Source organism: Salvelinus alpinus, chromosome 2, assembly GCF_045679555.1.
Source record: "Salvelinus alpinus chromosome 2, SLU_Salpinus.1, whole genome shotgun sequence".
Classification (NCBI taxonomy): domain Eukaryota; kingdom Metazoa; phylum Chordata; class Actinopteri; order Salmoniformes; family Salmonidae; genus Salvelinus; species Salvelinus alpinus.
Window position 1 is genome coordinate 78425933 of NC_092087.1, and position 14577 is coordinate 78440509.

The following is a 14577-nucleotide window of genomic DNA, read 5'->3' on the forward strand; positions in this document are numbered from 1 at the left end:
CTGAAGGATCAGGTTACAGTGGGTCCGCTCTACAGTGTGCTCTGTCTTGTAGAGGGGGAGAGCGGGAAGTCGGCTGTTTTATGGCGGTCGTAAAATACGCTGCCTCTATGCTCTGTAGTGTTTGAGTTTGGAATGTAAACTATGGAACACAGAGAGACACTTGGACATCAAAAGTTTTAATAATGAAACAATATTTTGTATTTTTGAGAATGAGGGAATGGTCCGTGGACAATCCTGTTCGAAGTTGTTTTGTTTTGTGACATCAGAAAGCAGTAGGACAAGATAACGGTATCTCTGGAAGTGTACATTCCTCAGTTATTAGTTTTCTGTGTGTTTATGTAACTCTGTGATTTATTTTAAGTTAGTTAGTAAATCAATTGTTAAGCCAATTTGTATGTCGCCGATTCATGATTCTATGCTAGGGTTCGTGCAGATATCCAAGGGTTTGCGACATTCAGTAATGAGACTAATGAGGTAAAATTCATTAATAAGTGACTGTTTTGAAAAGATATGAAAATATCTGAAGAGTTATATTCAGGAAATTGAAACTCTATAAACAACATGTTCCCGTGGTGCCCCAACTTCCTAGTTAATTAAAGATACATGATTAGTTTAATCGTGTAATTAAATTACACATAGAGAATTGATTTGATATTATACAGTCTTCACATTTAATGATAGTCAACAACACGACACTGTTGATGCACAACCAAATTACGAAATTGCACCTTATGCACCTATTATTCTAACTCTCAACAGTAAGTTGAGACCCCGACTGTATATAAATATACAGTACCAATCAAAGGTTTGGACACACCTACTCCTTCAAGGGTTTTTCTTTTTACTATTTTCTACATTGTAGAATTTTATCCAGTCGCTCTGGATAAGAGCGTCTGCTAAATGACTTAAATGTAAATGTAGTGAAGACATCAAAACTATGAAATAACACATATGGAATCATGTAGTAACCAAAAAAGTGATTCTTCAAAGTAGCCAACATTTGTCTTGATGACAGCTTTGCACACTCTTGGCATTCTCTCAACCAGCTTCATGAGGTAGTCACCTGGAATGCTGAAACTGGCTCTCATGAGGTCCGCCATAAGAAAGGAAGACCCAGAGTTACCTCTGCTGCAAAGGATACATTCATTAGAGTTAACTGCACCTCAGATTGCAGCCCAAATAAATGCTTCACTGAGTTCAAGTAACATACACATCTCAACATCAACTGTTCATAGGAGACTGTGTGAATCAGGCCTTCATGGTCTATTTGCTGCAAAGAAACCACCACTAAAGGACACCAATAATTAGAAAAGACTTGCTTGGGCCAAGAAACACGAGCAATAGACATTAGACCGGTGGAAATCTGTCCTTTGGTCTGATGAGTCCAAATTTGAGATTTTTGGTTCCAACCGCCATGTATTCATGAGATGCTGAGTAGGTGAACGGACGATCTATGCATCTGTGGTTCCCACCGTGAAGCATGGAGGAGGAGGTGTGATGGAATGGGGGTGCTTTGCTGGTGACACTATCAGTGATTTATTTAGAATTCAAGGCACAAAACCAGCATGGATACCACAGCATTCTGCAGCGATACGCCATCCCATTGGGTTTACGCTTAGTGAGACTATCATTTGTTTTTCAACAGAACAATGACCCAAAACACACCTCACAGGCTGTGTAAGGGCTATTTGACCAAGAAGGAGGAGAGTGATGGAGTTCTGCATCAGATGACCTGGCCTCCACAATCACCCGACCTCAGCCCAATTGAGATGGTTTGGGATGAGTTGGACCGCAGAGTGAAGGAAATGCAGCCAACAAGTGCTCAGTATATGTAGGAACTCCTTCAAGATGATTGGAAAAGCACTCCTCGTGAAGCTGGTTGAGACAATGCCAAGAGTGTGCAATGCTGTAATCAAGGCAAAGGATGGCTACTTTGAAGAATATAAAATATGAAAGGTATTTTGGTTTGTTTAACTCTTTTTTGGTTACTACATGATTCCATATGTGTTATTTCATAGTTTTGATGTCTTCACTACTATTCTACAATGTAGAAAATAGTAAAAATAAAGAAAAACTTTTGATGTGTACTGTATATGTTTTTATTTTCTAACCCGCAAAACCTGATCAGAACCCGGACAATGTCGCCATGGAGAAAGAGCTGTTCTCTGAGCCCCTGCCAGAGTCATTGACCACAGCCTATTGTCTGCAGTTCGGCCCCAGTGTAAAATTCATGAGTATCTACAAGAGGGCGTTTGGCCAAGACCACCAAGTGGCCAAGCACAAGCTCCATTGGAGGTCAACAAAGCTCTTTGTGGACTTTGATGCCACCTATAACATTGAAACATGAATGCCCTCAACGGCTGCATGGAGGTATATTTGAACCTCGACCCGGAGGTGAAGCCTTTGGAGGAGGAAGATCTTCAAGAGGTGGAGCCTCTGGGGAAGGAGTCTCTCTAGAATCTAGAGAGACTCCTTCCCCAGAGGCTCCACCTCTTGAAGATCTTCCTCCTCCAAAGGCTTCACCTCCGGGTCGAGGTTCAAATATACCTCCATGCAGCCGTTGAGGGCATTCATGTTTCAATGTTATAGGTGGCATCTAGAGTCTAGATGAAGGCTCTGGAGGTGGAGAAGGAGGTGGTGGAGAAGGTAGTTGATGTGGAGGAGGTTGAGAAGTAGGTGGAGAAGGACGTGGAGGTGGAGAAGGAGATGAAAAAGGATGTGGAGGAGATTAAGAAGTAGGTGGAGGTGGAGAAGGATGTGGAGGAGGTTGAGAAGTAGGTGGAGAAGGAGGTGGAGGTTGAGAAAGGTTGAGAAAGAGGTGGAGGTGGAGAAGCAGGTGGAGGAGGTGGAGAAGGAGGTGGAGGTTGAGAAAGGTTGAGAAAGAGGTGGAGGTGGAGAAGCAGCTGGAGAAGGACGTGGAGGAGTTTGAGAAGTAGGTGGTGGAGAAGGATGTGGAGGAGTTTGAGAAGTAGGTGGAGAAGGACGTGGAGGTGGAGAAGGAGGTGGAGGAGATTAAGAAGTAGGTGGAGGTGGAGAAGGATGTGGAGGAGGTTGAGAATTAGGTGGAGAAGGAGGTGGTTGAGAAAGGTTGGGAAAGAGGTGGAGGTGGAGAAGCAGGTGGAGGAGGTTGAGAAGGAGGTGGAGAAGGAGGTGGAGGTTGAGGTTGAGAAAGGTTGAGAAAGAGGTGGAGGTGGAGAAGCAGGTGGAGAAGGATGTGGAGGAGTTTGAGAAGTAGGTGGGAGGTGGAGAAGGATGTGGAGGAGTTTGGGAAGTAGGTGGAGAAGGACGTGGAGGTGGAGAAGCAGGTGGAGAATGATGTGGAGGAGGTTGAGAAGGAGGTGGAGAAAGAGGTGGCGGTTGAGAAAGGTTGAGAAAGAGGTGGAGGTGGAGAAGCAGGTGGAGAAGGATGTGGAGGAGTTTGAGAAGTAGGTGGAGGTGGAGAAGGATGTGGAAGAGTTTGAGAAGTAGGTGGAGAAGGACGTGGAGATGGAGGTGGAGGTGGAGAAGGATGTGGAGGAGGTTGAGAAGGAGGTGGAGAAGGAGGAGGAGGTTGAGATAGAGGTGGAGGTGGAGAAGCAGGTGGAGAAGGATGTGGAGGAGTTTGAGAAGTAGGTGGAGGTGGAGAAGGATGTGGAGGAGGTTGAGACGGACGTGGAGGTGGAGAAGGAGGTGGAGAAGGATGTGGAGGAGGTTGAGAAGTAGGTGGAGAAGGAGGTGGAGGTTGAGAAAGGTTGAGAAAGAGGTGGAGGTGGAGAAGCAGGTGGAGAAGGATGTGGAGGAGTTTGAGAAGTAGGTGGAGGTGGAGAAGGATGTGGAGGAGGTTGAGAAGGACGTGGAGGTGGAGAAGGATGTGGAGGAGGTTGAGAAGGAGGTGGAGAAGGAGGTGGAGGTTGAGAAAGGTTGAGAAAGAGGTGGAGATGGAGAAGCAGGTGGAGAAGGATGTGGAGGAGTTTGAGAAGTAGGTGGAGGAGGATGTGGAGGAGTTTGAGAAGTAGGTGGAGAAGGATGTGGAGGTGGAGAAGGAGGTGGAGAAGGATGTGGAGGAGGTTGAGAAGGAGGTGGAGAAGGAGGTGGTTGAGAAAGGTTGAGAAAGAGGTGGAAATGGAGAAGCAGGTGGAGAAGGATGTGGAGGAGTTTGAGAAGTAGGTGGAGGAGGATGTGGAGGAGTTTGAGAGGGAGGTGGAGAAAGAAGTGGAGGTGGAGAAGCAGATGGAGAAGGATGTGGAGGAGGTTGAGAAGTAGGTGGAGGTGGAGAAGGATGTGGAGGAGTTTGAGAAGTAGGTGGAGGTGGAGAAGGATGTGGAGGAGTTTGAGAAGCAGGTGGAGAAGGAGGTGGAGGTTGAGAAAGGTTGAGAAAGAGGTGGAGGTGGAGAAGCAGGTGGAGAAGGATGTGGAGGAGGTTGAGAAGCAGGTGGATAAGGAGGTGGAGGTTGAGATAGAGGTGGAGGTGGAGAAGCAGGTGGAGAAGGATGTGGAGGAGTTTGGGAAGTAGGTGGAGAAGGACGTGGAGGTTGAGAAGCAGGTTGTGAAGAAATAAGAAATAAGAACCACCTAGCTACAATTCATAAAATATTGAATCCAAAAGAAAATGACATTTCTGAGTGATTATCATCATTTACTATGGATGTCTGGTGTGTTCATAATATATATGTGTTGTTTAGTTCTTTTTAACACTGATCTTTTCTGTCTGTCTGTCTGTCTGTCTGTCTGTCTGTCTGTCTGTCTGTCTGTCTGTCTGTCTGTCTGTCTGTCTGTCTGTCTGTCTGTCTGTCTGTCTGTCTGTCCACCCGAAGACGAAGAAGAAAACAAAGTGCATCAGGTTTTTCAGGGGAGTTTGGACATTTCGGACCAGCTTTTCCAACCTTCCCAAGGATGACTGAGCCCCACCTGAGCTGCCTGCATCTCACACACACACACAACAAAACATTTGATATATTTGCTAAAAGCAATACTTGCAATGAAACATTTTTGAATTGCTTGGAAAATATGAACATTGTGTCCTTGAGCTTTTTTACATTCATATAATCTGATTATTATTACAATTCATGTGTACCAACGCAGTACATTGAACTTTATTACACCAATGATAGCACCAATTCATTATAATGATGGTGCCATAATATAAACAGTATTTGTAAAAAGTGCCTATAGGGCATTCATAACAAACTTTAGTGTAGCTCCTTTCTAACACAAGGTTTTTCCCAAGTAATACGCCTCTGTAGACGAAAGTGAAAGATTGTAAAAAAGAGTGAGAGAGTCTTTATCTGTGTATGGAGCAGTCAGCAGAGACAGGCAGTAGTCAGCAGCACCATTATCTGTTGTCAAACAGGGGCCTCTCTTGGCCCCCGTGCACACTGATAAACACAGCCTAGCACATAATCACCTACTAGACACACAGGTCTTCTCAGAACCACATGTCCCAGAGGTGTGTGTACTGCTCAATGTGTGTGTAGCAGTTTTAGTAGTGGGGGAGGGGAGTTTGAGTTGGTTCATGAAGCTGAATGAAGAGGCGAATGTCAGTATGATATTCTGCTTGCACTGTATGCCGTAACATGTCAGAGAAACAACAACTCTAATACACTTGAAATGACATGTTCAGTTGTTTTGTGCAAAACAAAGTGCATAACATTCATTAGCTAGAATTACATCTGTTTATTCTCTTTCTCTTTGGAATTGTTTTGCTGGCCGTAGATTTCTGCTCAGGATCCAAAAACAGGGAGGGGTAGCGAGGGGGGAGATAGCACAACTGTTCATTCACTCCTTCTCCTGGTTAAGAGGAGAGGACTGGAGTAAGAAAAGGAGTTGGCATAGAACACACACACACACACACTTACGTCCCACCCCCCAACAGTTATCAGAAGATACATGAACGGAGAAGATTTGAAGTCACGTTCACTACTGAGAGAGAAAGAGGGGGGGATACGGTAGACGGGTAGAATGGAGAGACGACAACTGTAAAAAGAAAGTAGGCTACTTGGCCTGTCAAATTGGATAAGAGACAGGTGTAACTGTTTTCAGGATGACTGGTTACTTACAATTTGCAATAGTCTAACCATTGTGAGATGGTCATGTAAAAGAAAATACAAACCTCACATTATTGTCACCACTGTAACCTGTGTAAAGTTGACGTCTAACTCGAACTGATCATATGTCTGGGACACAAGCTGCTGTGCTGCCATCCTTCAGCTCCTTCTCAAACTGTGTTCACTCCAATGACATTATGAAGGTACGTATTCCACTTGTTACTTTTATTTGGTTCCTACATTTTGCTGAAACAATAAAAAAGTGTTGTCACTTGTATAACTTTGTTTTAAGAGGGTGAGTCTTGGGGCTAATAGCAGAGTGTCTAAATGCCATCAACTTTTCTTTGAACAAAATGTTTTGACTCGCAATGAAGAGGCCCTGTGAGCACAGCCTCATATCCCCAACAAAGCCAACACATTTAATACAATACGTGTATTTTGAAATATCAAATACCAAATATCAAATGGATTTTATTTGGAAAGTTATTACAAAACTAGGATTTAATTATAAAATTGTTATTTTAATTTGTTAGTGGGTGTTGTTTGGTTATTTCCATATTTATGTGAAGTTAGTAAGAGAGACTCAATATGAACTGATGTTTTTGTACTGTCACACAGGTGTGGAAATTTGAGGATGGCGCTCTCAGTCTGGACTCTCAAACCAAGAGGACGTCACCTGGCAACACCAGTGACCAGCAGCCAGTTCTTCCTCACCTGGACGATGAAAGTGAAACCTCATGGGACATGGAGTTCTTGTTGTCTGACTGGAGCAGCCCATCACCTGAGTTGAACTCCTCTCTGGACTACAACACTCAGCGTCTTCCTCAAACGGACCAAACTGGACTCTACCATGATGGAGGAGGGGTGTTGACGGACCAAATAAGTGCAGACAGGCTTCATATGGGCAGCAGTAGCCTGATGGTTGAGCTGCTCACCCCCTTGGAGACCATTGGTTCAGGCATACCAGAACTTTACAACCAACAGGTTCGGTCATCATCATCATTATCATCATCATCATCATTCCCCATTCAACCAAACGTGGACCAGTATGGTTTCAACCCCGGAAGCAACCAGGAGAGACATGGCAGAGATAGAGCCACTGCTGTCCTCACTAAGGCCAAATCATGGGACTTTGGAATGGGACACTACTACCCCCAACAACACACTTCCATGGTGACGTTTCAAGATGGCAGATTCCTCCAAGCCCCTGTCTCCATGACAACCTCTATGACCTCTGAATCTCGAACCCACCACTACAGCTTCCTCCAAAACTACCCCCACCACCAGGGTCTGTACCGCAACCAGAGAGACTACAACCTCCACGGCCACCACCACCAACAAGCCTCCTCCAACCACTTCCCCTACTCCCAGCACCAGCAGCCCCACCTAGCTATCACCTCCACAGGGGTTCCCCCTGGTGGCTTGGAGGGGAAGAACGGCCGCAGGACTGTGGTGAAGAAGAGAGCTGCTACACACAGCTGTGAATACTCAGGTTGTAGTAAGACCTATACCAAGAGCTCCCACCTCAAGGCTCACCTCCGCACGCACACAGGTAAGAATACATACATTAGAATACATTACACAGGTAAGAATATATAAATTAGAATACATTACACAGGTAAGAATACAGCGATTAGAAAACATTACTCAGGGAAGAATTCAGAGATTAGAGTACATTACACAGATAAGAATACATAAATTAGAATACATTGCACAGGTAAGAATACAGAGATTAGAACACATTACACAGGTAAGAATACATAAATGAAAATACGTTACACAGGTAAGAATACAGAGATTAGAATACATTACACAGGTAAGAATACAGAGATTAGAATACATTACACAGGTAAGAATACAGAGATTATAATACATTACACAGGTAAGAATACAGAGATTAGAATAAATTACAAAGGTAAGAATATAGAGATTAGAATACATTACACAGTTAAGAATACAGAGATTAGAATAAATTACACAGGTAAGAATACAGAGATTAGAATACATTACACAGGTAAGAATACAGAGATTAGAATAAATTACACAGGTAAGAATACAGAGATTAGAATACATTACACAGGTAAGAATACAGGGATTAGAATACATTACACAGGTAAGAATACAGAGATTAGAATAAATTACACAGGTAAGAATATAGAGATTAGAATACATTACACAGTTAAGAATACAGAGATTAGAATAAATTACACAGGTAAAAATACAGAGATTAGAATAAATTACACAGGTAAGAATATAGAGATTAGAATACATTACACAGGTAAGAATACAGAGATTAGAACACATTACACAGGTAAGAATATAGAGATTAGAATACATTACACAGTTAAGAATACAGAGATTAGAATAAATTACACAGGTAAGAATACAGAGATTAGAATACATTACACAGTTAAGAATACAGAGATTAGAATAAATTACACAGGTAAGAATACAGAGATTAGAATACATTACACAGGTAAGAATACAGAGATTAGAATAAATTACACAGGTAAGAATACAGAGATTAGAATAAATTACACTGGTAAGAATACAGAGATTAGAATACATTACACAGGTAAGAATACAGAGATTAGAATAAATTACACAGGTAAGAATATAGAGATTAGAATACATTACACAGTTAAGAATACAGAGATTAGAATAAATTACACAGGTAAAAATACAGAGATTAGAATACATTACACAGGTAAGAATACAGAGATTAGAATAAATTACACTGGTAAGAATACAGAGATTAGAATACATTACACAGGTAAGAATACAGAGATTAGAATACATGACACAGATATTGAGGCATTAATGCATATTCTAGGGATTAGAATACATTACACAGGTAAGAATACAGAGATTAGAATACATTACACAGTTAAGAATACAGAGATTAGAATAAATTACACAGGTAAGAATACAGAGATTAGAATACATTACACAGGTAAGAATACAGAGATTAGAATAAATTACACAGGTAAGAATATAGAGATTAGAATACATTACACAGTTAAGAATACAGAGATTAGAATAAATTACACAGGTAAGAATACAGAGATTAGAATACATTACACAGTTAAGAATACAGAGATTAGAATAAATTACACAGGTAAGAATACAGAGATTAGAATACATTACACAGGTAAGAATACAGAGATTAGAATAAATTACACAGGTAAGAATATAGAGATTAGAATACATTACACAGTTAAGAATACAGAGATTAGAATAAATTACACAGGTAAGAATACAGAGATTAGAATACATTACACAGTTAAGAATACAGAGATTAGAATAAATTACACAGGTAAGAATACAGAGATTAGAATACATTACACAGGTAAGAATACAGAGATTAGAATACATGACACAGATATTGAGGCATTAATGCATATTCTAGGGATTAGAATACATTACGGCTAATAGGCAGAACTGCATGATGGACAACTTCATATGGATGAATAAAGATTCATGGTTTTTAGTAGTAATGGCTATTGAATAGAAAAAGTCTAAACCATCCTTGGGACGTCCCAACTCTGACGTCAACCCATTGAAGTTGAAATGTAAAACAGTTAAGGAAAGGGTTAGGGTTAGGGTTAGGTTAAGGATAGGGGTTAGGGTAGGGGTTAGGGTATGGACGTCCCAAGGATATTTGATTGCATTAACCCTATTGAACAGAATACAACTTACACTATGAATTATCAACACATTTTATCAACAAATGCAGAGGGACTACAATTGCTACGGAGTGTTTAAAACAAGTCACTTCTGAGCCAACTGATTTTGACTCTGGTTGCTTTTGTGTGCTATTAATTCCATAGGGGAGAAACCATACCACTGTACGTGGGAGGGCTGTGGGTGGAAGTTTGCCCGTTCGGACGAGTTGACCCGTCACTACCGTAAACACACGGGTCAGAAACCCTACGCGTGTCTGCAGTGTCAGAGAGCCTTCTCCCGCTCAGACCACCTGGCCCTGCACATGAAGAGACACACATGATGAGAGGAGTGGAGGATGGATATGACTGGGGCTGTGTGAGATCATACACACTAATATGTGTGTACCTGTATACACACACTCTCCACTGTCATTCTGGTTCTCATTCTCTCTCTCTCTCTCTCTCTCTCTCTCTCTCTCTCTCTCTCTCTCTCTCTCTCTCTCTCTCTCTCTCTCTCTCTCTCTCTCTCTCTCTCTCATCTCTCTCTCTCTCTCTCTCTCTCTCTCTCTCTCTCTCTCTCTCTCTCTCTCTCTCTCTCTCTCTCTCTCTCTCTCTCTCTCTCTCTCTCTCTCTCTCTCTCTCTTATTGTCTCCTTTCTCTATCTCTCTTTCTCTCTCTCGCACACTAATCTAATCAACACACACGCGGTGCACACGCAACTACTAGGCAGAGTAGTGTTATCATGGATGAAGAGGAGACGTGACTACTCAAAGATATACAGTGGACACACACACGTTGTCCACACACTATAAACAGATAAAGTAAACGAAGAGCCTTACAGTTACAGACTGACTTAACACTAAAAATAAACATTTACATTTGAGTCATTTAAGAGACGCTCTAATCCAGAGTAATTTACAGTCAGAGTAAGGTGGGACAACCACATATCACAGGCATAGTAAGTGCTCTTTCCTCAATAAAGTAGTTATCAGCAAAGTCAGAGGTTGAACGGCGGGGGTGGAGTCAAGAGCAAGTGTTGGTTCAGGATTATTTTTTTTTTTTATGTTTCTTTGAGGGGGGGGGGGGGGGGGGCTCGAGGTGAGGAGGGGGATTACTTAAGATACTCTTTGAAGAAGTAGGGTTTCAGATGTTTTCTGAAGATGGGCAGGACTCTGCTGTCCTAGCTTCAGGGGGAAGATGGTTCCACCATTGGGGTGCCAGGACAGAGAAGAGCTTTGACTGGGCTGAGCGGGAGCTGCCCTCCCGTAGGGGTGGGAGAGCCAAGAGAACAGAGGTGCCAGAACGGAGTGCTCGGGTTGGGGTGTAGGGGTTGAGCATAGCCTGAAGGTCGGGAGGGCAGTTCCTCTTGCTGCTCTTGTAGTGGAGACGTCCAGTGGAATGCAGTCTGGGAACTAGGTTAGAACATTAGCACCCAAAATGTACACAAAGTTCAAAGGTCAATACAGGCTGTGTCACTGGGGAGTGTCATTCTGGCTGAAACATTGTACAAGGAACTTCATACAAATATGGTTGTTTCCAATATCCAACACTATATTTATGGATCTTAATATTTCCTGTAAATTATCTAAAGATATTTTTTTTTATTAAGGCTAAGATGTTTCTTGAATTAAGGTTAAGATTTGGTTAAGATGTCAACTTTTCATGTGGTAAAAGTTACTAGTGTCTTCATTTCATGGAGACAGATCACCTCAACTGAACCACATTGAAAATACACCAAGCAGATCAATTTTGTATAATTTCCAATTGAATAAATGTATTTATTTGCAAGGCTTTTCATATTAATATAATTCATAACTTCATACTTTTTATATCACTTTGGTAATTGAGTGCTTTAAACTTTTCTCAAAAGTTTTATTTGTATAATTTGCTAATTTTTATACATTTATTTGACTCTGCATGATTGAGTTTGTTTCTAATTTCTAAGTTATCTGCAGTAAAATGTAAGTTCATTCAATAAATGTGTACACTTACGAGTGAAGCGCAAATGCATAATTTAACCACTAGGTGTCTCTGTTCTATAGGGATATTATGAAGTGATACATTTTTGAACTTTTTAGTCATTTAACAGACACTCTTATCCAGAGCAACTTTTAAGGTGGGTAAGACGACCACATATCACAGTCATAGTGAGTCAAACTGTTCCACAATATCAGCAAAGTCAGTGATAGTAACAAAAGATAAGTGCACGTGTTAGCGCAAGAACGTATACACTGAGTGGACAAAACATTAGGAACACCTACCTAATGTTGAGTTGCACCCGCGTTTGCCCTCAGAACAGCCTGAATTCGTTGGGGCATGCACTCTACAAGGTGTAGAAAACATTTCACAGTGACGCTGGCCCAAGTTGACTCCGATGCTTCCCACAGTTGTGTCCAGTTGGCTGGATGCCCTTTGTGTGTTGGACCATTCTTAACACACACATCAAATAAAATAGTTTTTTTAAATGTATTTTTTACTTTTTTACGAGCCCTTAACAAACAATGCAGTTCAAGAAATAGAGTTAGGAAAATATTTACTAAATAAAGTAAAGTAGAAAATGTAATAAAAGTTAAAATAACAGGTTAGTCATGGTAATTTGTACCTGTAGGTAGGGATAAAGTGATTATGCATAGATAATAAACAGCCAGTAGCAGCAGTGTAAAAACAAAAGGGTCAATGTAAATAGTCCAGGTGGCCATTTGATCAATTGTTCAGCAGTCTCATGACTTGGGCGTAGATGCTGTCGAGGAGCCTTTTGGACCTAGACTTGGCGCTCCGGTACCGCTTGCCGTGGGATAGCAGAGAGAGCAGTTCATGACTTTAGTGACTGGAGTCTTTGACAATTTTTGGGGCCTTCCTCTGACACTGTTTAGTAATAGGTCCTGGATGGCAGGAAGCTTGGCCCCAGTGATGTACAAGGCCGTACGCACTACCCTCTGTAGCGCCTTACGGTCGGATGCCGAGCAGTTGCCATACCAGGCGGTGAGGCAACCGTTCAGGATGCTCTCGGTGTTGCAGCTGTAGAACTTTTTGAGGATCTGGGGACCCATGCCAAATCTTTTTAGTCTCCTGAGGGGGAAAAGGTGTTGTCGTGCTCTCTTCACGACTGTCTTGGTGTGTTTGGACTGTTAGTTTCTAAATATCAGAGTAAGAACTAGACGGACACTATGAAAGCTTAAAGCAAGTTTATTCACCCCAAAGGATGGAACACCTGTACAGACAAAAGACATGTTCAGACAAGCACTGCTATTTAACTCTTTCTCCTATGTTGAGTCTCCTCCTACACATCTGAACAGCCAATGCATCTCTGTTGCTAGACAAAACCTTAGTAATATCTGGTCTTCCTAACTTCATCTGACCTGATCTCTGCCCCAAAGTGCTCACTGCTCCCCAACTCACGGCTGTCATGTTGACTCGTACCAGACTGTGTCTCTTTTCCTCCCATAGGCGCCCTGATGGCTAACACTAACATATCCTGACATAATGTAAATGTTACCCTCTCTCCCTCAGTGACATGAATAAGTATATTTCATATTCTCAGAACCCAACAGGACCATGATAGTTGGTTGGTGATGTGGACACCAAGGAACGTGAAACTCTCCACTCGCTCCACTACAGCCCCATCGATGTGAATGGGGCGTGTTCGGCCCTCCTTTTCTTATAGTCCACGATCAGCTCCTTTGTCTTGCTCACATTGAGGGAGAGGTTGTTGTCCTGGCACCACACTACCAGGTCTCTAACCAGGTCTCTCCCTATAGGCTGTCTCATCATTGTCGGTGATCAGGCCTACCACTGTTGTGTGGTCAGCAAACTTAATGATGGTGTTGGAGTCGTGCTTGGCCACGAGTCGTGCTTGGCCATGGGAGTACAGGAGGGGACTAAGCACGCACCCCTGAGGGCCCCCCGTGTTGAGGATCAGCGTGGCAGACATGCTGTTGCCTACCCTTACCACCTGGGGGCGGCCCGTCAGGAAGGCCAGGATCCAGTTGCAGAGGGAGGTGTTTAGTCCCAGGGTCCTTAGCTTAGTAATGAGCTTTGTGGGCACTATGGTGTTGAACACTGAGCAGTAGTCAATGAACAGCATTCTCACATTCAGTTGAAGTCGGAAGTTTACATACACCTTAGCCAAATACATTTAAACTCAGTTTTTCACAATTCCTGACATTTAATCCTAGTCAAATATAGCACAAATATAGCACAGCGAGGTCATCGAGAGTCTAATGACTCTCACAACAAGGGTAATTTGTTGACAATCTTAGAAGAAATAGCAAAGCATGACCCTCTCATAGAGAAAAGGATGAATGCATGTGGTAATGCTAAGTACACAAGCCACCAAATCCAGAAGGAAGTTCTTGAGGGCTGAGCTGAGAAGGTACAAAGTGAACTAATAAGAGTAGTAAAAGAAAGTGAAGTTTTTAGTGTAATTGCAGATGAAACCAAAGATTTAAAGAAAAAAGAACAAATGTCTTTAGTTGTGAGGTACTATTACAACGGGGCCGTCCACGAAAGTTTTTTACACTTTCAGTCAGCTGAAAGCTTAGTTGCAGCAGGTCTCACAGAAATTATAATTGATCGCCTTGAAAAACATGGTCTGGACTACAGAAATAGTCTTGTCATGTGCGGAAAGCATTCTGGTGTGTCTGCACGGATTAAAAACAGTGCAAGATTAGCATTTTATGTGCACTGTAATGCACATTGTTTGAATTTGGTTCTTGTCGATGCTGTAAAATCAGTGCCTGAGGCAGTTCATTTCTTTGCTCTCCTGCAGAAGCTTTATAACTTTGTATCTGGCTCGTACGTTCATCTCAAGTGGCTTGCAGTTCAGAAGGAGCTGTATCCACAGCAGCAGCCCAGGGAACTACAGAGACTTACGGATGTAAGGTGGGCAT

General features: G+C 42.3%; 1 protein-coding gene and 1 long non-coding RNA gene across 2 annotated transcripts; both read left to right on the forward strand.

Annotated features, from left to right (window-relative positions):
- Positions 1-4991, forward strand: LOC139567821 (uncharacterized). The gene is made up of 2 exons (XR_011673468.1): positions 1-288; positions 4794-4991. It is a non-coding gene; the product is annotated as an uncharacterized lncRNA (long non-coding RNA).
- Positions 4992-5843: 852 nt separating this feature from the next.
- Positions 5844-11706, forward strand: klf1 (Kruppel like factor 1 (erythroid)). The gene is made up of 3 exons (XM_071389364.1): positions 5844-6226; positions 6642-7575; positions 9854-11706. The coding sequence occupies exons 1-3, from the start codon at positions 6149-6151 to the stop codon at positions 10027-10029; spliced, it is 1188 nt and encodes a 395-aa protein (XP_071245465.1). The 5' UTR covers positions 5844-6148; the 3' UTR covers positions 10030-11706.
- The last annotated feature ends 2871 nt before the right edge of the window (positions 11707-14577 follow it).

Excerpts from the sequence above, each read along its gene's own strand:
- klf1 (XM_071389364.1), top strand. The coding sequence starts at position 6,149 with ATGTCTGGGACACAAGCTGCTGTGCTGCCATCCTTCAGCTCCTTCTCA. Across the intron at positions 6,227-6,641 it reads ACTCCAATGACATTATGAAG|GTGTGGAAATTTGAGGATGG; the intron begins GTACGTATTCCA and ends ACTGTCACACAG. Across the intron at positions 7,576-9,853 it reads TCACCTCCGCACGCACACAG|GGGAGAAACCATACCACTGT; the intron begins GTAAGAATACAT and ends TTAATTCCATAG.